Source organism: Anomalospiza imberbis, chromosome Z, assembly GCF_031753505.1.
Source record: "Anomalospiza imberbis isolate Cuckoo-Finch-1a 21T00152 chromosome Z, ASM3175350v1, whole genome shotgun sequence".
Classification (NCBI taxonomy): Eukaryota; Metazoa; Chordata; class Aves; order Passeriformes; family Viduidae; genus Anomalospiza; species Anomalospiza imberbis.
In genome coordinates this window covers 37,053,943-37,080,718 of record NC_089721.1, presented here as the reverse complement: position 1 = coordinate 37,080,718, position 26,776 = coordinate 37,053,943, and the positions used below count along the sequence as shown (strand labels likewise).

The window sequence follows — 26,776 nt, the reverse complement described above, 5'->3', positions numbered from 1 at the left end:
TATCCCATATGATTGCTCTCCCATCTTTTTCAGAGAGACAAAATCATAGATAAAGGAGGCTTTTTTGTCTGCAAGTATAAAACAGACATATACATTTTTGTATGTATATGCAAATATATGCATATTTTTAGAACACATTATATCTATAATGAGAAAGGCAGAGTGGAAGAAATGTATCTTGTCCCTTCAGTAGAAAGTGAGGAGATTTGTCACAGTTTATTTTCCTTATAGAATTTCAAAATTTCATACCAGTATTACAAAAGTCTCTGTCCTAGAAGTTCTATGGACAATGTTTTTTTTTTACCATAGAGATACCTATAGTAAAAGAGAAGCAGAGCCTTTGAAAACAATGTTCAGTGCAGCTGCTCATGGTGCCAAGGCCTTGAATTGATCAGGGTTGCAGCAGGTATTTGCTATAGTGTCCTTGGCTAGTCAGCATTTCCAAATCTTGAAGGATTCATGTCCAGGAGCAGAGACCCAGAGAAACTCACTTTAGTCATGGGGTGGATTACGGTGGCTGCACTATGAACTGAGAAATGCTCATTAAGCCTCGACCTTGACAAACTGCACCTGGACTAAGCCCATGATGAGTGTATCAAAGACACTGTCTGTTCCCAAGATCTAACAAGTGTCTAACAAGCACCTGATTTTTAATGAACAGCCTTGAAAACTTATTTTTCTTGCCGGAATAATAATCCAAATGGTTGTTATCATATTTTTCTTAAACAAACCTTCAAAGGAAGTTAGTAACTGAAATTGTGGCTACAATGGAAAATTCCCACTCTCTTGGGGTCATCTAAACAAGGGTCCAAAATGAGATCTTTTTATGCTCTTGACTCCCAGAAGATAAGAGGGTAATGTGTATGTCTCAAACACAGATAAATGGATGGCCGTGGAGGCAGCCAAGGTCTGTTGGAAATAACAGACAAAAACTATTGGTAACAACCAAGGATTGTTGTTATTAACACAGCCATGAGAAATACCAAGTTTTGGCTGGAGAAAGGTGGCCAGAGATAGGGCATTTTTCTGTGACAAACAACCACAACACAGCACAAGAAATGGACATGGACTACAGGGTGGGATTAAAACTACCCAAGACCCCTGAAGCCCTCCCCCCATTTCCAGAAAGACTGGTAGAATGGACTGCACAGGATAATTAATTTACAGAGAAAGTGAGAAATCCATCTTTGGGGTGAGGAAACCTACCCATAAAGAGATAATCTCCCAAGCCCAGGCAGTGCCCCCAGGACCCTGAACATCTCATGGGCTGAACCAATATAGGTGGATTGATGCTGAAACCAGGACTGACATCCTATCAGCTGGATTTGTGCTGGAACCAGGAATGGTGATCTCTTTTCCTAACCATTTCTTTTTAATCAGAAAAGGAACTTAAATTCATGTGAGTGCACAACAGCTTGCACTAGGTACAGTGACTGCCATCTCTTCTTGTGATCATTCTGGGAGACTGATAAAACTTCTTTAGATGACATTCTTATTTTTTTATAAGTATGGAAGCCAGGGCTGCCAGCCCTTTTCTCTTTCCCCTATTTTAGGCATACAAGATTCATTTCCACCTGCAGAGATCAGAGAAGTGACGCTTTGGGTTTTCCTCAGCTTCTTTAGAAGGTGACAAAGAAAAGTCTAGTTGATTAAATATAAACCCCAGATTATAAAAAAACCAAAAACAAACACCAAAAACCCACAAAGCCAAATCAGTCACAGTGGGAGTGTTTTCAGTAGCAGAGTAATGAACAAGTGAGACACTTGCACAGAATATTTGAGGTATAGTGAAGGGAGAAGACTTCCACGTCTAATAAGACATTTATAAAATGAGAACCATGTCTGTGCTCATTCCATTCTCCAGCCTCCTTATGTTGTACCTGTTCTTTTTTTCTTGCTCCATGGCTAAATTCTTCAGCTTTATGCAAAACATGGCTATTACTAAGCAAATAACCTGTGTTTTATGTTCAGTAGGCCACATTATTATGCATATCAGAATCAGCAAGAGACTTCTCAAAAATCTGTGCACAGCACAGTTATTAAGCAAAGCTGGACATGAACAATGCACTTCTTGTGTAATGCTCATGTTATTCCCAGCTGAAATACAAAGAAAAGACAAGAAAACACATTTTTAGTTCTAAAAGGTGACTTCAGGCAGAGAACTGGGCTCAAATTGGACTGTGGGCTGAAATGCTTTAATACCAAACTTTCATGACCTTGTGGCTCAGAAAGAGTTCTATGTCCTGGCTCCATCTGACATCTTCCTGTTTGAGAAGTGCAGGGCCATAGCAGATATTCCTGGAAAACTAGAGCTCAGAAATACTAAACTATTTGGGGCTTAGGTTCAGGAAGAAAAACAGCATTACCCTTCAGCTGTAGAAGTCAGCCTGTTGTAGAAAATTTGCCCTCCTAGGAAACAAAGGAGGCTGGGCAGGGAAAGTCCATGAAAGGATGTAATTAGCTTAGGACAGAACCAGGACTATGCCTGACCCTGGAACTTCCACCTAAGAGTTTATCATGGTGCAAACAGCTGCTACAACCATGTTGAATATATTGTGGGCTGTATTTCACACAGGGTTGCACATTGTTCAGAAGTAATGTGCACAAAATGTTACAGGCTTTCCAAACATTTCCCAGCAAATCCTCATCAAAGGAGTTACAGTTTATTTCTCCATCATTATTCACACAACATTCAGTGCAAACAGATGGATATTGAAACAGCAGTGGGTGGACTCTAAATTTTAGAAGTAATAATGTGGTGTTTCATTTATCTGCTACCAAGAGCACCAGGCAAAATACTCAGTAAATACCCTGTCTTTAATAACTTTAAGGCTTTTCTTGCATACTTATAAACAACAGACAGACTCTGACACTACTCCAAGTCAAGCTATAGGGAGAGAAAATACCTAGGTTAATGCATTTTTACATCAGAACCAGGTTAAGTCCTTGGATCTTTATGGTAAAACCACCAAGGTTTTCTGCTTTGTTAGTGGGATTCTTGGATCAGTTTTTAAAAATTGCAGAAACTTTAGCCAAGAACACAGGAGCAGTTGATCTGTTTCATCAGACTTCATCATTTCCTTCCTGTCTGCATGGCAGTGTCACCTTGTCAGTCTGTCAGCTGGGGTGCATTTCTCTGTGATAACAACAAAATTCTGGCACTGATTTTTATTAGAACCCTGTTTGCAATGTGAGATCAGGTCCTAAACAAGGGAAGCAAAATTCAACGTAAGTTCAGACCTCTGTTGAAAGGGCACAATTTAAATTTTAAATGTTCAACAACACATGGCATGTGAACAAATGTAGGGACCCAGAAGATGTTTAAGGACCACCTTCATTTTAATGCTCATGATAGAGGGGCAGGGAGAAAATTGAACGAGAAAATCAGCAGTGAAGACAAGTTTAAGACCTCGTGCCTCCACATGCAGTGCCTCAAAAATAAATGAGCATTTCATTTGCTTATACAAGGATTGGTAAAATGGAGAGAGAAGGGGATCTTCCCCTTCTGATAAAGAAAAAAGCTGCCCCCAAAACAACCCTTTTTTTCTCTAAAAATCCATTGTATGAAAAATGCCCCATCTAGAAAATACAGAAACCTCTCATGCAAGTCAGCAGTCATCACTGGCACCCACCGTGGCATATAAAGCTGAGTAGATGCTCAAAGCAGCATGTTTGGATGGAAAGGATTTCCTGGCCTTTTCAATCACCTCCACATCCCCTGTGCAGATGTTGCCGTTGTTTATGAACTGGTGGTGGGCCCGACAGTCATTTCCAGTGTAGTTGGGTTTGCACACAGTCAGGAAGTAGGGAGCCAAGTTTCCAGTCACAACCTGGCCAGCATTTACAAAAATGTCAGTGGCAAAAAGTCCAAATGCAAACACTCCTGTGAGGAAAGGTTAAAAATAGTGATTATTCAAACAGGTTTAGAAAATGTTGCTGTACCTGAGAGGGAGGGACATAATGAGAGTAATATCAAATACTTACAGCAAATCTGTGACAAAAAAAAATGGGATCTCTGAACCTGAAAGAGCAGTGCAGTGCTGAGACACAATACATCTCTTATCTAACAATACTACCTAGGATTAAGTACCTTTTGGATTTTGACTATTTACCACCTCGATGTTGAAAATTTACAATCCTGACCTAGCAATACTTGGGGTGTACTTTTGGAAGCAACCCAATGCTTTACTCTGGAAGACAGCTGCAATTCAGCTCATGTCACCAGGAGCACATAACCACAATCCTGTAAGATAAAGTATTCACTTGAATGCAGGAGCTTTTCCAGGGTTGTGAAGTATCTCTTGATCAATACTGCAGTTGTCACATCCTTCACTGACTCCCCTTGAGTGTTATCAATACCTGCTACAGCTGCTATGAACATTTGAGGATCTTTCAGATGCATGTAATGGCTACATACCAAAGGTACAGAACAGCAGGTTTGCAAAATTACCAAATCTAAATGTTCTGAAAGAATAAATCAGATCTCCTCTTCCCCTTCTCATTACTAAGGTTGATTAAAGTGTCACAAAAACATACAACAAATAAATACTGGCTTCTGATGTAGGAATATTGAGGGTCATGCAGTTTTGCTTTTTCCCTTAAGTAGATCTGTAAGCAAAAGTCATTAAATTATAAATTATCTGAGATTGTTATGTATTTAAACATGACCAAGAGCTGGAGCTTGAGGGAAATCATCTTAGGAAAGCTGTGATAAAATCTTAAGAGCTGGCACCACCATGACTGTGGTGGTGCCACTTCACTGCTTATTTATACTGAATTAAAAAACAGATTAAAGGGCTGTTCTAGTCTGAGACACAAAAAATATGAGGGACTCAAAATAATGCAGCATGTACAGGCAGTAACACAAAATAAAATTATAACTAAAATGGATATGTGGTACAAATGTTGAGTGGGGTTTGCCTGTGCCAGTGGGTTAGAGAGATGGTTTGGTGTCACTGTGGCACAGATCCCTCGCTGGGGTGCTGATGGGAAGAGCCCTTCCATTGGGAAACAGCCTGGAGGGGCTGCAGGACTGCAGAGCTGTTCCTCCTCACCATCCTTCCCCAAGGTCAGCAAGGAGCATCACACAGTAAGATGATTCTGGAGGATGAATGTATTACTATTCTTCATGCATGTTTGTTTTTATTTATTATTAATGAACTGGTATGTGATAATGGATTTAAAAAGCTGGTGGTGGCCAAAGAGGGAGGGTGCTTTCCTCTGGTTTTAGGCTGCAGGACTGGCCCCTGTCTTTTCAATGATGTGACAGTTTTCCTCCCATTTATCTTGCTAAGTGTGTTTAAAAGAAGAGCACAGAGACTACTCCTTTATTTCCTTTATCCCTCTGGTAATATTTCAAATCCATGGTTTTCCACAGCCATCAGAAACTTCTCACCTACATTAGTCAGTGCACAAGCAAGTTCAAAGGAAAAAGGCAGAAGTGTATCTTTTCAGCCTGGTGAAACAGCTGGTTATGACAGAGAGGAATCTTGTTTTATATACAGCTCTCTGTTAAAATTTTAATTTTTTTTGGCACAGCTTGCTTTAAATAGCAGCTTTCTGATGTGCTGTGCAAATTACAGGGAGTGCTGGGAGGATTATTACCCAGCCTTTAAAATAATTAGAGGAAATTTAAGTGTCAGGCAGTCTGGCTCATGCTCTTTATTGTGCAAGTACAAGCCAAGAACGAAGATATTTCAGGAAAAGGTCATGAGATACACAAAACTATTTCAATCTTTAGGAAGTGCATATATACAAAGGTATTTCTCTCCATTAAGAAGTTTTAAAACTTGAATTTTCTTAATACTTGGTAGCACAGAAAGTGGTGGCACAAACGCAGCTGCCAAGGCCTGCAGTAATCTGGAGAAGAGCAGGGCAAGCCATGGCTGAAACCTTTGTCACATTCTGACTGTGGTGCATTTTGTCTGCTGCAGGTCCTCTCTCACAGTTCTGCCAAGCTGTGCTCTGTGAAAATCACAGCTATGTGCAGCAATGAGTCTGGCTGGCAGGAATGTGACCCTTGCAGGCTGATTACACCTCACATCTCTGGAGACTTGGAGCAAGGGCTGGCTGTAATTGATTTAAAGGCTGTAATGCCAGCATGCCTGCACAGTGCTGGACAGTCCCCTGATGGTTTTTGTACCTCAGGAATCCATCTGTTCAATGGATTTGTTCAATGACCTACAGCAGCTAAACTAAATGACCAGAGCACAAAAACGCAGTGATATGACTGCCAGCTTTTTAGAGGCAGACAAACGGCTCTGAAAGGCTTCATGGGAAGGGCAACTAGCCCCAGCTCTTCAGGGTCATACAGCTCACATCTGTGATATAATGTCAGAGAGAAAGAATGGGAGAAGACATGCCTCTTCCAGACTTTGACACTCAGGTGTAATGGGAGGTGGTGTCATCCTGCTCAGCAGCAAGTGCTTTGTTTCAGTGTGCTCACTCTGGGCCATAAAAACTGGGGATGAACTGTAGGGCAGAACTTGACATATGCTGAGAAAAGATGGGAACAGTGCAAGCCACATGGGAAGCAGACCTACAGCTGCTCACTAGTAGAAAGGATGAAGGTTAATTGCAATTACATAAAGCCAATCTTTCCCCTCAGCCACTCATGACACATAGTCTGGCTACAAAAAGAGGCCTTAAAGAAGCAGAAGCTATGTCAGGAAAGGTCTCCTGACTTCTTCTCATTGTACTGAGACACAGCTGTTCTTGTGTCTCAAGAGCAGACAGAAAGAAGTGCCTAGAACACAAGACAATAAGCAGAATGTAACTGGGAGAGATACTAGTTTAGACCAAATATAAGAGGGCTGTACTCCCTGCTACTCTCTCAGCTGCACCATAGTCCAAGAAAACAGAGATCAGATTTTAACATATCTTTACCTACAATGAGAAAAACCTTAGACAAATGTTCAAGCTAAAAAAAAAAAAAAAAAAAAAAAAAAAAAAAAAAAAAAAAAAAAAAAAAACAAGGAAAGTCCTGTTAAAAAATGCTGAGGATAGACGAAGTGAAGCTTGACTTTCCCGCGTCATCTCACCTGAACTAACAGTTGCCTTGGCAGAAAAGTCTAAGTATTTAGCAGCTTCATTTTTGAATGCCTAATTTGTAATTTCTTCACTTACACACTCCTCTAAATAACTGTCAGAAAGTCTTTAATGAACCCCTGACTTCTGGGCTCTGAGCCACACATCCTATTCTCATGTTCTATCTCCTATCAAGCTCCTTCTGTGGCAGTTCATCAGTGTTGCCACCTCCAGCTCTATGGCTTTTTCTAACAGAGGCATCTGCCCTGAAGAAGAATCCAGCTCTTCTCACTCACTGTAGCCTCAGTAGAACTCCTGTCCTCACTGCAATTCATGTTCAAGCTCTCTTTTTCCACCCTGAATCTATATAACATCAGTCACTGCAGCTGCTTGTTGTCTCCGTGGAAACTCTCTCGCTATTAGAGGCATTTAAAATGCTACCAATTTAAAAAAAAAAAAAAGACCAAATCACCATCACAACAAAACTCAACAAAACCCCCCTTGGGACTTGTAGAAGAGCAGCTGAAAAGACATTGAGAAGAGACAATTGAGAAGGCAGTGGGTGGAAATGAGAATCAGGAAGTAGAAGGCTTTATTAAAGAAAAATCATTAAACTCTTAAATAAAGTGACAAAAGAAACAATGCACTGAAAGGTTCATGAGACATCAGAAACTCAGCTCCTCAGTAACATATCATCATGTTTTCTACCAAGGATATTTATTTAGGCACTCCTCTCTGTCCCAATTATCTGAATTTGTCACTCTTAACCTAACTTGCTCGTAAAGCATTCATATTTCACATGCACACTCATACTCTCCTAACCCCTTTCCCACCCCTCTGTTTTTTAAGGAAGATTAGAGTTTCATTGGAGAGTGTCCCTGGAAGGACTCAGGGCTCTACAGGAATGCTGATCCTCAGCTGATTTTTTTATGTTTTGCTGTAAGAATCCTGTGCATCCAAAAAAGCCATACATTTCTAGTCCTGTGACTCAGACTCTGCTAAACCACCCTTCATTTCATCTTAAAGGGTGTGTTAAAAGTCACCTGTAATCATTAATCCATTTTACAACAGGAGAGATGAGGGTTGCAGGGGAATTTATTGTCCTGTTGCCATGGCATCAGGAACAAGTTCAAAAATCAAGCTTCTGAGCACTCATAACCTCATTCTAAAACTGGCTATGATCTTCTACTGGAAACCCCATAAAGCCCATTACTCCAGGAATCTACTACCTCCTGAGTCTGACCATGCCAGAAGAAATTCAGTTCCCAGTGCAAAACTCCTCTGGAGGCTTAAGACTCCTCCTGACAGATGCAGAGGGTATCCTCCCTCACCGCTTTCACAACCACCAGTTTTCATGCAGGCAGCTGCCAGCTCAGAGCCTAGTATCAAAGAGAACAGTATGGGCTAATGTGTCCCCAGCACAGTGACCTGTTCTTCACTGTGGAGAGTCTTCAGTGATAACATCTACAGTAGTTCGAGCTGCTGCAGCAGTTTAGGTTTGGGGCAATACCCCCAAATACAGCTTGAGCCCAATGGAAAGGCAGCCAGTTAATAACAGAGCATGCACTGTTTCACAGTGAACTTCAGATGCAAGGCAGACAGAAGGACAAGATCAGGTAAGCTGTCTCGTGCAGCTGCTCAGGGAACTGACATCAGAGCTCTGGGGTATATCTATCCTATTACAATAAACTCAATGCATGTATAAATCTTGTAAACCTTTATTTGCTGAACTAAAATATTAATTTGCTGAAATAAAGCCCTAATTTAATTATTTAGCTGCCCACTGTCAAGTGTCACCATGCTTTAGATTAAGTTGTCAACAGAAGCTGATCTGCACCATTTGTTAACAGCAAATTATGTGCATCTGAAGTAAAAGCCACTGGTAACAAGCTGATGAAGCTGCTGAATTTCTAGATAACTGGACTAGAATGGGGCTACTTGCATGTAATCAGGGCTTTGCAGGTAGACAACTTAATCACATGGATTAGAAACCTAATATAATGAAATGCAACACAATACACACCATAGTCATCCTGTTAGACTGAGTCAGGGAGGTCTGAATCCCTGATCCCAGGGGTATGATAGCAGCTGTGCATAAAACGACTAAACCTTTACTGAAACCATTCACTAAAATATTTTATGACCTCTATTTGCAATACAAAGGATTAAGTAGAACACAGAAGCAAATGCAAGGTGCAATGATGTTAACAAAGTGCTGAATGTGAAATTGCAAGACAGATTGAATAAATATACAAAAGGCTGTGTATGCTCAAGTTGGGAGACAAGGAGAAGAGGCAGAGGCCCAGGAAACAGCCATCCTTACCAATTAGTTTCTAAAAGGTTCAGCACATAAATAGCAAGTTTTGGCATCAGAAATTGATGGCAGAACTGCTGGGAAGGGTGGGGAGAGGAGGGAGGAGAGAGGATGTGCCTGAAGTAAAGCAATGCAGCAGCAATATTTTAGAAAAAACTTTTCTGAAGCAATTGCACACCACTAGTTTGACCGCAAAACCTTAAAAAAAAGTCTGTGAAAGCAGCTGTAAAAGATAGAGGAAGATAGAAAAAAAATGTAGCATACATCAAAGTCTGATGTTTCCAAGTTGAGGCAGCTTTTTTTCACTGATAAAGAAAGTGTTTTTCTAAATATAGAGAACATAACAGGTTTCACCAATCTAGGCTGCAATATAGGACTTGATATACATTCCAGCAAGGAGAGAGGCAGTCTCTTGCCACAAAAGCAAATGTCAATCAGCAGGAAGAATTCAGGTCTGGGCCAGGAAGCAAGAAAAAAATGTGGCTTTGCTTCACGCAGACAAATAATCAGGGAGAGATTAAATACAAAGCTCAACTTCAGAGTCTCGACTAAACTCAGGAGGGGAGGCTCGAAGAAACAGACACGTGCTGAGACCTTGAGGAAAAAAAGGAGAGAATCAACAGAGAGAAGAGTAAACAAGATAGGAAAAAAACAAAATAAACATGGGGCTTTGTTAGCATTCCAGAAAAGCTGTAGGGTTTTGTTTTGCTCCACTTTCAAATTGCAAAAAAGTCCTTAATTCTGTATACATAAAGGTAAAATAAGAGCAGAAAAGCTCAAGTCTAGCAACCAGAAGATTCAACAGAGATTGCATTTTACAAGAGTCCTTGTTTTTCACAGGACCAAAAGACAGCTTAAAGTTTCCCTTTTTGCATCTTTTTCCTTGCAAAATATAAATGAACGTTCAGTGAAGTATCTACAGTTTTCTACTTGTTTTGTGGAAAGCACATTTAGGCTACAGTTCTTAAAATCCTATCTCTTCCCAGCAACTTCCATTACAGAGTTGGGTGGGAGGGGAGAAAAAGCCTCTTTGCACTCCTAAAATTTGGGACCAGCAACTCTCAAAAGTTCTCCATTATGTGCATTGCAGGGTCATTCAGTAGTGTTCATTTTTCCTGACACATGAGAGCCTAGACACATTGCAGGATTTTTCTCATCCTTTGGATTAATATAAACTGTAATGCCTTATAAGGCAATTTTCCAAGGAGTTAAGTAACTGCTTTTTGCAGGTACTCATTAAGACTTGCTCAAACATTTGGGCAACAAAACTAAATTGGCAGCAAACTTTTTTTTTCAACAAGCCAGACTGCTTGCTAGGGAAGAGAACTTAGTTAATCAGCTCTATAACTTTTGGCCCTAAGGTTTATCAAGAGTAAGCACACAGAGAAATCGATGTACAAGCAACCTAGTTTTCTTTGCACAGCCAAGCACCTGGGAAGCTTCATTTTAGAGTGGGCAACTGTATGGAGCTAACTTCCCTGGATCATCCAAGCACAGGGTACAGCTGCTCAGTCCATGCCATGTTTTCAAAACACAGGTGAAATGCAAAATGAAAAGCATGCAGTTATCTTCAGTTCCTTTCATAAATTATTTCATCCAACAAATTCTACTTCTCTCATTTCACTGCAGAGGCAGGGAAAAGGCTTTAGAAGAAAAGCACACAGTGTAGTTTAAGACAAGGCAAAGACTTCAAGCCTTTCCTAATAATATTAATCTCATTTTTTCAGGAAAACAAACACAGCTGCAAAGCCAAGATTCATTTCCCTAGCACGGTTTATGTCCTACTACTCTCTGAGAGTCCACTGTATCATTGCTACCCCCTTTTCTTCCACCAGAAGAGAAACAACACCATGAATGTTTAAGAATAAAGCTAACTGTAAGAAAATATACTGAGCAAGAACTTAGCCTCCATGATCTAAGGACTTCTAGTGTTGACCCCACAGGCAAGAGTGTTTGACTGGGACTTTGCAACATGTCAAATGTGCTGAAACAGTCAAAAAGCTGAGTGGCCCAGTGGACACTGGTACCCTGCTTCCCTTTTATTGGCAGTTTGCTGTCTAGCAATATATCCCAGAGGTTACGTGACTTTCAGGGGTGTTTTAGTTTTAACTGAATTTCAGTGTCTTTCTGTTCCCACTAGCAGCATGCAGACCAGGCCCAAGTAACAAAACACAGGTGGTTTGTTTCCACCACCATTGTGGCAGAAGGCACATTACACTCCCTACCTTCCAGGCATAAAGCAGGAGGCACAGAGAGAGCTGAAGGAGAAGGAAAACCATGGTTCTTCCTGCTTTGCAGCATACATTTACTGATGATGAATATGCTAGCACCTTCAACTCTGTGCTCTGAGGAAGTACCCCTGCTTACAGCCAGGGATGTGCTCCATGGAAGCAATACAACAGCTGCCACAGCCACAGCAGACATTTTCATTCCAGGTAAAACTCAGAAATTCAGCAGTGATAGGGAAGAAGTGCCTTCCAGATGCTTCCAGCTGGAAGTATCTTTTTCCCCTGCTTCTTGCTCTAAGTCAGACCATTAACTGGAGCTCAGCTCTCTGTGAGAGGCAATGATGGTGTTTCACTTCTGAGAGAGCACAAGGAGTGTAGTGCTGTGATGGCAAAGCCCCTCTTGGCCAGTGGGGAGCCATCTGAGGAGCCACTGGCCCAAGCCATCAGCCAGACATCTCATCCCACACATGAACTTGGGACTCGTCAACAGTGTGAAGAAGGTAAAGCGGTTTGCAAGCACCATAAAAAGCAACCTCCTAATGGTTTAATGACAGAACTTCATTTCTCAGCAATTAACTCAATGAAAGCGCTAAGAAAAAGTAAATACAATAGAAATAATAATATTATTTTGAAGTGAGCTCTGGGCTATTTTACACTGTGCTCAGCTGAACATTATGTGGCAGAGCTATGGATGCTAAAATTAGAGCTAAAAAGAAAAGTGCTGCCAGATAGATGAGCTGGTGAGGACAAATTTGTAACTAAAATGGGTAGCTCGCATAAACTAGCAATGACAGATTTATTCACATAGGGATTTGATTGGTAAAACCTTTCTTTTAGGGTCTCAAAAAAGCATTAAGCTCAGCAGAATATGATCTAAACCCGCTCCAGCCAGCATGATATGGCAAATTTTGAAAGTTACCTTGGAAATCCTGAGGGGACTATCCCTCTAAGGTGGAAGATGCCTGCAAAGATTTCACAGCTTAATTAATTTTGTGATGTATTTTGTCAGGGTGTTTTGTCCTGGTTTGGTGCAAGCAGGGTCCAAGCTTGCAGTGCACAGGATGCTTACCTATAAAACGTATTATTCTGCGAAGCAGTGGGTTCAGGTAACAGCACTCTCCAGTCAAAATAGTTTTCTCTTTAATAATGAGGGTTTCTCGGGTTGACTTTATGAAATACATTGATATCTCACCAATAAAAATCTGCCAGGGAAAGAAAAAGAAGGTCAAAAATTACATAAGCAAACATTAAAATATGGATGTCTAGTTCCAGCCCACAGACAGTGGTACACAGCCCTGTGTTTTGGGGACACTGCACTTGCATTGTGGGGCTCAGCATGACTGACACACACCCAGCTCCCACCCTGGAGTGGGATCATTCCTGCACTCAGTGGTGCAGAGACCCAGAGATGGTGACTTCACTCATGGGGAGGATTGTAGTGGTGCATCTCTCCCCCCTCCCCTGGCTGCAGAGCTGAGAAATGCTCATTAAGCCTTGGCCTTGATAAACTGCACCTGGACTGAACCCCAGCTGAGCATATCAGAGACACTGTGTTCCCAGAAACTCTGCTGTTTAACAAGCATTTGTTTTTTCACTAACAGCCTTGGAAACTTATTTTTCTTGTCTGAATAATAACCCAAGTGAAATAATATTTTTGTTGTTGAACTTTCAAAAAAAGCTACCAAATTTGAATTGTGCCCAGGGTGGAAGATTACCATAACTACAGCCCACTGTCTTGTGACCCTCAAAATAAGATTTCAAAGTGAGATCCTTTTTGAGCTCTCAGTTCCCAGAAGATAAGGGTAATGTGTATGTCTCAAGCACTGATAGCTGGATGGCCACAGAGCCAGCCAAAGACTGTTGGCAATAATAGACCAGGAATGTTGGTAACAACCAAGGATTGTTGTTTTTAAAACCATGTGAGAAAGAACAATATTTGACTAAATGTTCTATTAACAAAAATGAAGTCTCCACAGAACCACTGATCATGATGTTAGCTGTGCTTATGTATTACATATTTTTGTATGATCTGGACATTCATGCTTTCTATAAATGTAATAACTGCTTCCCATAGGAGTAGGATAATTTCTTAAGCACTTAGAACTAATTTAGTTAGATAGGCACTGAGGCCTATCTACCCTCACTAAAGCTGGGCAGAATTTAATCACAGGCTTTAGAGGCAATGATGGTCCACACACAGCAGGAACCTCTGAAAACATCACCTATCATGTTCTGTCAGCAGGCTTTAGAAAGGGAAACTGGAACCCTTTTAGAAAGACAGAGTTTGTAATTAAAGTCTTTAAAATAAAAAAGTCTGCCTGATGTGGAAGAAATGAGCTTTTAAGGGGAAGCACTCAAGATTATTAATTTAATACATTGTTGCAGGACATACACAAGAGAATCCATAGTGTTAGGGAACAGTCAGAGAAATACATAACAGAAATGTCTGTGTACATACACACAGGGTGACACAGACACCCAGAGTTAGTATAAATATCAAGAAAGTCACCTTAGCTCACTCTGACTGCTAGAATGGTGTGCTGTTTCAAGGGCAGCATTTTATCCTTATTAAGCCAGATGAGTGTCCTTATTGATTATTGACATTCAAGCCAAGTATGCTCAACCACTTTATAATTCTGCCCGCTGATAGCAAGAGCTGTGGAGCTGTAAAATGCATGTCGATAATGGCATCTGGATGGGAGCTGATGCATGGGAGCTGCACTGAAATATTGCCTTTATCCCGTTTCACTCCATCTGCTTTTAACAGAATTGGCAAGCAGTTCAATAAGCTCAGCTCACTAACGATGGGGCTGGGAATTAAGAAAAAGACCATCTGCATTAAAGCAGTTTGAAAGTGACACTCTGTTTCAACCTATTTATTATTTGAATTATTACAGTGTTCAGAAGTTTGAATTACTGCTTTGGCTCTGTCTGCTCGGGGCTGTACATACACAATGAGAGACGATTCACACCCTAAGGGAATTCTACTCAATGAACACAGGGGCTACTCAAATTTAAAGTATCCTAAACTTTTCAAATATGAGAGACTTAGGCATAAAAAATACTAATGGTCATCCTGTAACTATACATCCATCTTTAAAGTTCCTTTACATCAGATGTTAATGGAGTATTTTCCTGCTTCAACTCCCATCTTTGTTTCTATAAATCTAGCTGTCTGGCATACTCCTAGCAACTCCCATGTGCATAGATTAGTTCCACTTGGATTTAGGAGCAAATTTTGCCAGGCTGTAAATCTGTTCAGTTCTATTCCACTGATTTAAGCAGAATTATCCCAGATTTCCTACAGCATAACAGTTCAAATTTTGATTTTTTTTAAATGAATACTGCCTTTGGTTTAATGCAGAGTTTAGGCATATTGTAATAAAGCTGTGTTTGTGTGGAGATACAAAGTGATTCAACATAACTGGACTATTCTTGTCATGTCATCTCTGACACTGAATTTAGTTGCTGAAATTTGTTTTCTAAAATGCTTAATATTGGCTCTCTAGAAAGTCAGCCTTGCTGTTTCCTAAAAATTCAATGGGCAATTGGACACCTAATTCTGAAAGCTAATGTGTCTGTGTGCAGCTGAATGTGGTCTGAATAGCTCTCAAAGAACTTTTGTTTTTTGTGGTTTTTTTTTTTTTTTTTTCCCCAGGTATTTCTGAAATCAAGTAACTCCACTGATTCTCGTGATTTAAACCCTGATGATGATGCGGCATGAGCAGGATCCACATCCAGCCAAGGTGTCCAGCTGGCCTCCCAGAATCAATCACCGGCACTGCTGAGTACCTCAGCTCCTGCCAAAACAGAATCAGCACTCCAGGAATGGTTACAAATTAGTTCTGTAGCTGACATCTAAATATAGACTCTGTATCTAAATATGGGTTGAAAAAGAAAACAGCAAGCAAACTGTTTTTATTTCTGTTTGGGAAAACAATGCAATGTTAATGAACTTCTGTATCATACTGGCTTAATTAGACAGTAGAAATGTCAGGAGAATTGCACTGGATTGCATAGGTAGTGCCCTGAATGTGTTTTTCTTCTTGGTTTCCTGAATAAAATAGCAGCTCATCTACACTGAGGACATATTGCTTGAGAGCTCTTGCTCACATTGCATTTCCTATTACTACCAGGTAAAAATACAAGAATGACCCAAAGCCCTAGTATGAATTTTAAGCACCTACCCAGCAGGCATTTTTCCTCTGCTGATTTCAACCTCTTCAGTGAGAAAACTTCTTTAATTTTCACTGCCTTCCCATTACTGTCAGTGTCATAAAATACTTGCCCCTCAGTGTTCAGCTCTCAAAGCCCTCTGCTGCACATATTTTACTTATTTCCTGCCTCATCCTGACCCAGCAGATGATAAAATTATCTGTCCATTTTCCTCTTCAACAGTCTTTTATCCATGATAGTCCTTCAGCTGACATTTTCAGACAGTGAAATGTCTCATCTTCCCCTTTCAAGTTCTCAGCACAGCATTAGCACCTGATACTCCCTGAACTCCTGTACAGATGATTAGTGACAGTTCGTAAATTTAAGTATCAATTTAATCAACAAAATAATGGAACTATTGCTTTTAAAAGGAGGTATCTTTTTTTTTTTTCCTGTAGCACCTTCTGATAAACTCACACAAAGGATCATTTGCACACCTTTGTTAGAAAAAAAAATTATGTGAACATCAAGAAGACCTGTTTCTGTGAGGATGAATTAAAATAAACTATCCAGGAATTTATCTGTATCTGTGGTACAACCAAGAAGAGGTAGAAGAACAGTGGCATATTGGAGCTGCCCTCCTGTGGTAATTGTGCGGTGGGGCAAGGTTGAGGAGCCGACTTTAAGAGTTGTGTTAAATTTAGAAGAATAATTATTGATGGTGCTGACAGGCACGGAGGGCCCAGTTTTTAACCCCCTTTGCTCCTTTTATCAGTTTTTCTCAGTACAGGACATTGGCCTTGTACCTCAGTTCAAATGTTGTAGCAAAGCTGAGGACTGCATCCCTTCTTCATTCCCCTGCCATGCTTTTGTTTACTTCTCCAGTAGCCAAAATATTTCTCTTTAGTCATGTTTCTCCAAACTCCTGTGCATGTAGAGTGCCACAATCTGGTTCCTCCTGTGCTCCAGTCACGCTGCCCCAGTCTCACCTCTGTTTTCTTCCCTTTGAAAACCACTACAGATTCACTGCTACTCCAGCTGCTCACCTCACTTCTCCAGTGGGATCTGCCCTGACTGCCTCCTTGCTGTCCCACTGCTGCTGGCAGAGGCTGTACCTCATATTGAAAAATATCCTAATTATATTTTTTTATTATTTTATAACTTTAGTCAGTTTTCACATAATCACAGAATGAACTAGGTTGGAATAGACCTTTGATGTCATCTAGTCCAACATATGTTCACCTTTGCCCCGGGGGGAAGAGAATTAGGGTTTCTTTCCTTCAGGGCACTGTTCCACCGCGTCAGGGTCTGGTGGCCTAAAAATCTCAACAGACTGGGAGCAGAACAGAAGATACATCAAAGGTAACAGCCAGAAGCGGCCATCAAGGGCCATTATTAGACCATCAACTCCAAACAACACCCCGGTCTGGAAAAGGAGAGAGAAGAATAAGGACCTAATTAGGACCATAGGTGAAAATATCTGTAAGCAATAGGAAACCAAATACTAAGAACTACATAACTTGAAACCAGTGAACATTAAACCAATGAATATCTGTGGGTTTTGACTGTATAAAGTTTGTGAAAAATTTCATAAAATACGTGTGGCATGGAGCGACTTTCTCTGCACACCCGGCCTACGTGAGAATGAAATTATTTCTGTTGCACATCCTGGGCAGAACATCCTGGCCAGAAAGAAAGTAATGCCTTGATTCTCTTGCACTAAAAATGCTGTTGGAGGGTTTTTGTTTTCCTGCAGTTTTGGTGACAGTCATAGCCCTCCCGCCTCCCCTTCACTAAATCACTCACTCACTCACTCACTCACTCACTCGTGACAAATGTGAAAACACTATTTTTGTAATTTTTTCACACTCCAGTGAACACTGGGGTGTGTGAAAGTTTGCACACCCCAGCGTGGGAATTTCAGTTTAATTTCAGCTGTAATTCCACACTTCCACACGTATAAAGAAGGAGGAGCATCAGCCAATGTGCATGGAAGAGATGCAGGATGCACCACTGTGCCCACAGTTTAGGACTGCCTCATGTCTGTCTCTCTGTGAAAGTTACTTCCTTCTTCTGCTTTTCATGAAAAAGTACAAGTGATGTTATTTCCCATCACAGGAAGACAACGGAGTTCCTATATTAAGGAGAATTATGTGAAGTGCAGACATGACCTATCTGTCTTTCCTAGGTATTAAATTAATGTTATTCTGACTTCTGCAGACTTTTAAATGCTTCGACTTGTTTACTCTAACAGCACCCTTGTAACACAGTCGGTCCTTATTAACACGACTTTCTACACTGAAACCCCACCCAGGGACATGCTGTAACACACAAAAATCTCTGCAGCAAATAAAACTAAAGTTAGATCTTGGGACATTGCTCTCAGTTCTGGACAGGTTTCAGCAAGCCGTATGACGTTTCTCAAATCCTGTGCAAGGATGTGTGTGGCTGCATTTTTAATGTCACAAATAGAAATAACCAAATTAATCAAGTCTCCAGCATTCGAAAGGCAGCCAAGGGGAGGAGAGGATATGAGGAAGGCACTGGCTGTGAGACAAGCTGCATGCAGAGCAGTCAAAAACAGAAAACAGCAGCAGATGAGGGTTGTGGGGCTCTCAATCACAATCAGCCAGTTTCAGCATGACTCCACACACTCTCCCTGGGAGGACTCTTCACCAAAAGGTAACCTTTGTAAAATATTCCAGAGGGTATTTCATCAGCACCAGAGTGAGCTGGGCCAAAAGCAGTTCTGCCCTTTTTTACTGTGGTGTCTCTGAAGTTTTTCTTAGAGCAGCTGCAGTCAGGATAGGGATGTTCTTCAGACTCTACATGGGAGCTCATAACTTCAAGGATGGAGATCCCACAGCCTCCACTTCAATGTTTGCCTATCCTCATTGTTAAAGTTTGCCTAATTTTTAAACCATTTCATTTTTTGAAGCTGGTGTCCCTTGCAAGGTTGCCTCTTGTGATCTGAACAGTCTGTTTCCCTCTTCTTCACAGTCCCCACTAAGAACATGGCTTATATTGACTTTCACTTACTGCTGTGAATTACTTAATTCCTTAGATCTCCCCCACATTTAGCTTTAGCCCCTGAGGAATATTGATCTGCCATCCTATCTGCTACCCTCAGGACCCAGTATTGACACTGTGAAGCTGAGACACTGCATGGTCAAACCCAGATGGCAAACACTTAGCAACATTTATATTGAGAAAAGGCACCTTAGAAGGCAAGGGGTGGCTGAGGTCTGCCTCAACATCCTCCCCAGGACACAGGATTTCTGCTGTGATCCACAGACAGGGCTCTGACCCAAGGCTGACTGGTTGGGCAGAGGTTTTTCCCAGATACCATCACTATCATTGATATTCCAGAGGATGAGGGAGCAGCTGAGAGCTCCCCCAGACATTCTCTTGTCTTTGCCATCAGACCCTGGACAGGTGTTCTCAGGCCCTGGGAATCAATACTGTATTTTGCAAAACTATACAAGGCAATGAAACAGTGTCTTCAGCTGAATGTTGCAATGCCAGCTCACTTTTAATTTTCCAAGGATACAAACTCAATGGGTTCAATCTCCATTCACCTCATTCTGTTTTGGAGTGGGTGGTTGTTGTTGTTGAATGAAAACAATAGCAAAGAATAGTTGCAAGTACTTTTCCAGAACAAGAAAATTGCTTTTTGTTTCTCTTTTTTATTTTAAGTCAAAAGGGTTGAAATCCACATTTTATATTCTAGCCTACTCAAAACCAAAAACTGTCTTAGTGTTGTGCTCAAAAACCTAATACACTGTGGTAAAACTGTCTAAAATAATTATACTGGAGCTCTAATGAAGAGAATACACATTTTCCACAGCCCTGCATTATTCCTCACAAACTGGCATGTGGCTGGGACCACCACAGGGTCCCAGAGACACTGTCAACAGAAGTGCCTGAAGGTTTTACATCAAACCAAGAAAGCATATTTATTCTTCCAGAATGGTGTGCAAACAGCAGAATATAAACATTTACACAGGGCACACCTTTGCCTCACTCCTTTGTATCCCAGCTCCTCATTCACCACCTCACGAGCCCTGGCAAGACTTCAGGAGAGGCAGGAACGTCACCACTGGCAGAGGACACAGTCAGCTGTGCCAGCACAGGGTGAAGTGTGGTAGGCAGCAGGCTGTGGCACAGCAGGCTGTGCCTTCTGGCAGCACCATCGCCAGCAGAGCCTGGTGATTCCTGCCTGGAGAAGCCAGGAAGGAGCTGTTGTAGCAGAGCTCTGAGTTCTGTCAGATGTTCTTGGTTTTCCTGGCATCTGCTGCTGAGCAGCCACAAGGGAATCAGCCATGACAGGCAGGGGTTCCCTGGCTTCCCTTACAGGATTAAATCACTGTAGTAACATGGCTGTGTTAAGCCAAAGCCAAGGAATCAAGACAGAATAGGAGAACCATCGAGAAGAAGGATGTTTCTGAAGTTTGAGAGGTAAGTGCAGATTGTAGAGAAAAGTTGGAACAATTTCCTCCTACTTCAGATCAACACTGTAATTCAGCTTCTAATTCATAATCAGACTGGTTCGGTATGACTGATTTCAACATTATCTGAAAACCAATACTCCTTTGCACAAATTAATAGCACTGGACAGTTAACAGATTACACCTAGGCTGCTACTTCACACCTGAAAACAGAAGGAAAGAAACTAAAGCCTGTGTGAAAATGGTAGTGGAACTTTCTATTCACTTTAAGGTAATGAAGAACAGTGAGAACAGTGCCCTTGAAGCTTTCTGCCACTGTTCAGTATTCATTTCAGTGAGCTGGCTCTGTTCCTAAGCCTCTCTGCTTCTCTCGGGTGGGTAGATAAATCACATTGGATGGAGCAGAGCAGGCAGCAGTGCTGAACTCTGGAAGGATTGTTTAGTACCAGCTGGGAATTGGCTGCTTTGCAGTAACCCCGTAACAGGGAAAGCTAGTCTTCAGGGACACTGATGAATGTGGTGGAGTCATCCCAGAATATTCTTAGAGAAATGTTTCAAAAAACAATGAATAAAATTGCATAAAACCAGGCCAGACACATTTATTTTGCCACTAAAAGTGCGGGGAAATGAAGTTACAGTGGTACCAATCCACAGCAGCACTTCTGCAAAGTGCTTTCAGAAATAAAACACATGCATTCATTTTACCCATGCCCAGTGTCATAGCCAAATGACAGAGACACAAAGATATTCCATTAAGTTCACAAAGATGTTCCCTTTTGGCTGGCAAGCACTATAACACCTCAAAGCTCTGCTGAAATCATGGCTTTGAGTCCTCCCCAGACCCATGCACACAGGACTGCACTTAATGCTGCTTGTGTCTTAGATGAGGGAGCTTATACAGATCCCTAGGATACCTTCCACAGCTCCAGAAGCCCTCTTAGATTTTATGAAGAGCTAGTACTTCTTTGCTGCTGGATTCCACCAGTAATCACTCCTCTCATGTCGTAAGGTGTCAGGACAGTGGTAATGTGAAAAAACACAGAGAGATCAAATTTGCTGCCACATCAAACCAACCATTTGCCAAATCAACTGTTCTGCCATTAGGAAGTGAAGCAGTAAGTGTTGTGCAGAAACAAGTAATTGCAAAGGTAATGGCATTACCTTTGACTTAAGTCATGTCTTGATGGTGGAGCTGCACAATGTTGGTGATTCCTCCTGAGAGCCAAGTGTAGGGAGTGAAGCTACAACTCAACTCACAGTGAATGCACACAGCGCTCCATCCCACGATGCAGAGTTGTGTGGGTTCTTCTGTTTGTGTGGAGGTTTTTGGAGGGTTTTTTTTTAAAGACTACAAATCTTCACGGTCTAGATAGAAATGGCTGCATTTGCTCCTTGCACTGAAATCCCTGGGACATTTGATTGGATCAAATATCTCTTCCCAGGCTGTGGACAGGCTGAGTGAGAGGCAGCATCCATTTGGGTACAGGATGACAGATGAGGATACTCACACTCTAAGTGGACTAACCAGCAGGGAAATGCAATACAGAGTTTAGGGAGAATCTGATCTCATTTCTGTCTAATTTATAAGCTTTTTATTGATGACCATTGCCAAAATTTGGTCTGTAGAGTCAGCTACAAACTGAAGTAAAGTGTGAAAATACTGTGCAAAGAGAAGATCTCTCAAGGAAAAGGGGGGGATGAGAAATAAAGTGAAGTTACTCCTATAAAGACATTGGGATGAGCACCAGTCAGGAGGACAGAAAAACCTCTGACATATGCCCTGGTTGAAGATTAAATTAATATTAAGTAACTGGACATTAAATAATTGAATTATGTACTAATAATACAATACAACAATACAACAAATTAAAACATTTGATTAAACAACACATTAATAAATACTGCATTAAAAATGGAAATAAAAATGTTTTGCCAGGGAAGTTTGACCTGCTGTCTCCTTGAGGTTGTATCTAGAGATCACTGGTGCTAAGCATGGTGCCAAGAGCCCTCTGTTGACCCTGACCATGTCTTCTCTGTGTGGAGCATTGTGTCCAGTGTAACAGTACAGCATGGCCCAAGAAGCAGAATGTACCAATTAAACCATCCCTGGATCCATTCACCCAGGGTGATGACCGTCCTTGTGGACCCAGGTTAGCATTCCTGCACAGGTTTGCATGGGATGGGTTAGCTTACAGAATCCAGCTCCACACAGCACTGAGCTGAAGGTCTCTTCAGCACCCAATCACTTTACCTGACATTCATTACAGCCTTTCATTCTTTGTGTTTAACATGGGCTATGGAAACTACAAAAAAAAACCCACTCTTCAAAGAATTCACAGCACTGCTCATGTTGGAAAACGGCTTTAAGATTGTGAAGTCTGACCATTAACCCAGCACTGCCAAGTCAAAATTCCAACTCAGCTTTTCATAAAGAATAGTAATTAAGAAAAGCTTCTTGAGTTACTAAAAAGCAAAGAAAATGCTGATCCAATGCAGCAAAATTTGAAAGGTTAGCATCAAACTCTGGCAGAGCAAGTATTTAAACAGAAGATCCAAATAAAGAGCAACACTCATTACCCAACGTTGTATCGAGTAATCAAGGGACAAACCTCCCACTAATGCCATTGTTCTGGAATCAAGGCAGGCTGTGAACCTCCATGTACCTTTACAAAACCTACATCCCTGAACATTGACACTATGTTGATGAGGAGCTCCAAAATGTAGGGGTTTGGGGTTTTTTGGTTTTTTTTTTTTCATTTTCAAATAATCTATCATTGCAGTACAAAGTAAAATGAAAGCCTTGACATGCAACAACATCCAATACACAAAACAACTCTGTTACTGCAGATGCTTTTTATAAACTCATTATATAATCCACTTCAAAACACCTGTTTTTTTTCAGAAAGTATCCTGCACCAAAATCTACAGCCTCTTCTGCAGATCTCTTTCATACTTCTTACCACATTCTATGACAAGAATATGATTTGATACACTAAAGTTACTGCAGAATAAAACTTAAAACAGACTATGGTGAAGCACTCACTATTTAAAAATAAACATGTAATGTACAGCTTTAATCAACTTTTGAAAGGGATGAAAAGCAAAATTAATATAAGAAATAAATACTAACAGGGAAGAAATAAAGATAAAGAAATGAAACAAAGTCCATAAACAGAATCTGACAGGAATTTATCAATGCAATTACAAATTCAGCAAAGCTGGGGCTGTTGGTGAAATATGAAACTTTCTGTGTGGAAAATGGAAAAGGTCTGAAGTTTTGTTAACCAGTGACTGCAATAAATTGTTTGTCATTGTATGTATTCAGTTAATTGAATATTTTCATCTGCATAGAACAGCTACATTGCAGTTTACTGGCTGAATACTGAATAAAATCAGGTAAAAAAAAGTTTAGTGACTGTCGGAAATAAAACAACTATAAACAAAAAGAAAACAGCACTCATATTTTTCTTTGTATTTAGTATCCTTCTCCTCATTTAAGCCTTTTAAGGCCATTCAACAGCTCTTTTAATATAGCAGGAAATAATCCTGGATATACTGCAAATCTGACCTGGATTTTACTTCAGCTTTATCCTGTTTTCTTATTTCCAGTAATATATAATCTTTGCATTAGACCCTCTCTGGAGCCCAGAAAACTCACAACTAATCAGTGAAGTAAGCAAGCTACTGTGAAAGGCTTAACAAGCTCTAACCCTCAGTCTTGCATTGTGATTGCCTCAGAATAATTACTTCTGGAGATAACTGATGAAGATCATATTAGGCTGAGGCAAAACAGAGATCCTGCTAAAGTGTAAATCAATTACAGCCGAACAGAGAGGCGAGGGGACAAAGATATCACAGGACTATTGTTATTATTTATGAAGTGGTCATGGGGATTTCAGATAATTCCTCATACTCACAATCGCTGTCGGAGTTGAAGCCAGCACACAGTACAACACGAGTGGTGAAATGAAGCTCTCGTCCTCTGTCCCAGGGTATGGTTTCATCAAATTGCCATCCTGACAGAAGAAACCTTGGATATGCACCTGAAAAGTGTCAGTGTACTCGAAGTAGTAGGCGAGCAGAACAGTCCCAGCCATGATGACGAGCTGAAAATAAAGCATAGTCACAGAGAGGCATTAGTTGCTTTTTGAACAGATGCAGCTGTGCCTGCGAGCTACTCCAGTCCTGTGGACCATCCTCCCTTCACCGTCACTCTGACAACCCCTGCCATCATGGTGTGTGAGTGTGTGTGTGTGTGTTCCTGTGCCTTTGCTTTGCAACATCTGTTACATAAACCTTTTGGCAAACGACGCCAATGAATGTGTCGGCTAAGAGCGGGTCTGTGCTGCGGCGCACAGGGGGACAGGAGCTTTGACAGCTCCGCATTATCAAAGGGCAGGAGGGATCAATGGCAGTGTGGCAGGAGACAGCAGCAGCAACAGCTAAAACCTGTGCTCAGTGGCAGGGAGTGGGAAAGGATTGTTACAAAGCTCAGAGCAAGCTAAAGCCAAAACACTTCCCCGCTGCAGCTGCAAGCCCGTGCTGGAGAACGTGCATGTTGTGCTAATTCAGATGAGCCCTCTGTGTCCCAGATGAAGATGCATCCAGAGGAAGACCTCTCTGCTGCCACTCACCTTTCCCTGGAGCTGCTTCTTTATGACTAAAGCTTTAGAAGTCTACTCAGAAATCTCCAAGCAACCTATGGGGACTTCAGGGCACTGCCTGACTTACCCACTCCACCACAGCCAATTTGAAAAAAATGGCTTGAGTCTGAAGCTGCATTTATATCACAAATATGAACTGCAAGGAGCCTTTCTTGTCTTTCTTTTCATACTTTATGGCTCCTAAATTTGTTGGTTGGAAGCTTAGCAAGTCACATTTTTTGTATATATCCACAGTATCAGCTTCCCACTCTGCTTCAGGAAGACGTCACCATAACCTCACCAAAGGTGTCCCAAACCTCACCTCATGAAAATAAGCAGATTTACTAATTCTTGTTCTCTCTCTGCCACACTGCAAAGAAAATCTCACATCACAGTCCTCATCCAAGACAAAAATAGTAATATTGATTTATAAGGTTTTTTTTTTTAGGGGTAATGGTTTTAAAATTAAAAGAGGGTCAAATCAGATTAGGCATAAGGATAATGTATTTTACAATGAAGGTAGTAAAAAAAGGGCCTGGAGAGGTAATGAATACCCCATCTCTGGAAGTGTTCAAGGTCAGGTTGAACTGGACTTTGAGCAACCTGGTCTAGTGGAAGGTGTTCCTGCTTATTGCACAGGGCGTGGATTAGCTGGCTTGGAAAAGTTCCTTCCAACTCAAATCCTATGATTCTAAATTGTGACTACAGGATCTGATTCAAAATCCTCTTTATGGAGACTAGTGCCACTATTATAGAAGTTGTCAGTATGCAACTATATTTATCATTATAACTATACAAGTTATCTTGCCACACCATAGAAAAAAGTGAAATAACCAGGTCCTGGTTTTAGTATTTTGCCTCCAGGATCTCTGCATCAAAACTATATTGCTGCAAGATTATTGTAAGACCTCTGAAAATTAATTTTGGCAATTCCATCTCAAAGATACACTTGAAGCTATTCATGCAATCCTCTGGCACATCCCTGCACACATAGCCAGCGATTAAAGCTATTGTATAGTTGAGTAAGAGTTGGACTAAAATTAGAACAAAATAATGAAATCAGATTAGTAATTGATGAAAGCAGAAGACCAAAGAACCCCTAAGTGGTTGAGGTGGGGACGATCAATTGGTCTATCCTCCTCTGCTCAAGCAAGGACACCTTGAGTTGGTTGCCCAGGACCATGCCCAGATGGTTTCTGAACATCTCCAAGGATGGAGTCTTCACAACCTCTCTGTGTCACTTTTCAGACAGACTTAGAAGAATGTCACAGTGAAGCCATAGTTGTGACATTCCGTCCCCCTTTTTTTACCTTTAAAATTAACCATCTCATTTTGTAGATGTATTATTTTCAAGACCACCTACCTACCCAGAATACATTTTCTTTTTAACAAACACAAAGAAAGGTGCTGCTATCTGTGGATTCCCAAGAGATCTTTACAGCAACCTTGATGAGTACAAACACAGTCCCACATCTAAGGACACAGAAGTCAATTTACATCTGAATTTAACTCCTTGAGCAGCTACAGATTTGAGCAGCAACTCAGCTTTGTTAAGTAACACAGAGAAAGGCAATGACACTATCACTACTCTATCTGACATTCCCAGATAAACATGTTGGAGATTACAGGGTGCTTGGATATAGAAGTCTTTAAACTCATTTCCAGCACCTCATATGACCTGGGCTGTCAAAAGCAATCTGACCCATTCTTCCTATCCCAAACATACTCCCAGAAATATTTCAGGTTGCCAACCCCAATTGGCAAACATAGGTAAATGATAAATAATAAATGATACAACAGACAACTGGTTTTTCTCCTCTCATTGGAAAATGGAGAAAGCAGGTTACTGAACTTTTAACCTTCTCTGGGTGTCATATGGGAAAGAGAGTGATTTTCAAAAAATAAGGTGCTTTGATATGGGAGGAAAATGTCACTTATCCCAAATGCAGTCTCTAGACAGCA

At 41.0% G+C, this 26,776-nt stretch overlaps 1 protein-coding gene and 1 long non-coding RNA gene across 6 annotated transcripts in view; both read right to left on the bottom strand.

The window, feature by feature from the left end:
- PLPPR1 (phospholipid phosphatase related 1) overlaps nt 1-26,776 on the bottom strand; it is a 121,095-nt gene that overhangs the window by 6,189 nt on the left and 88,130 nt on the right. For 4 of the 5 annotated variants that reach the window (XM_068176520.1, XM_068176519.1, XM_068176518.1 and 1 more), the window contains exons 3-5: nt 24,089-24,277; nt 12,638-12,770; nt 3,633-3,883 (exon numbers count right to left, since the gene is read on the bottom strand). In XM_068176520.1, the coding sequence (XP_068032621.1) occupies nt 3,633-3,883; nt 12,638-12,770; nt 24,089-24,277 (573 nt within the window). The remainder of the gene's footprint in view (nt 1-3,632; nt 3,884-12,637; nt 12,771-24,088; nt 24,278-26,776) is intronic. The other variant, XM_068176522.1, reaches the window with a different exon arrangement.
- On the bottom strand, nt 19,395-21,419 carry LOC137464937 (uncharacterized). Its single transcript, XR_010994494.1, has 2 exons — nt 21,333-21,419; nt 19,395-20,374 (listed from the first exon to the last, which is right to left on the bottom strand). It is a non-coding gene; the product is annotated as an uncharacterized lncRNA (long non-coding RNA).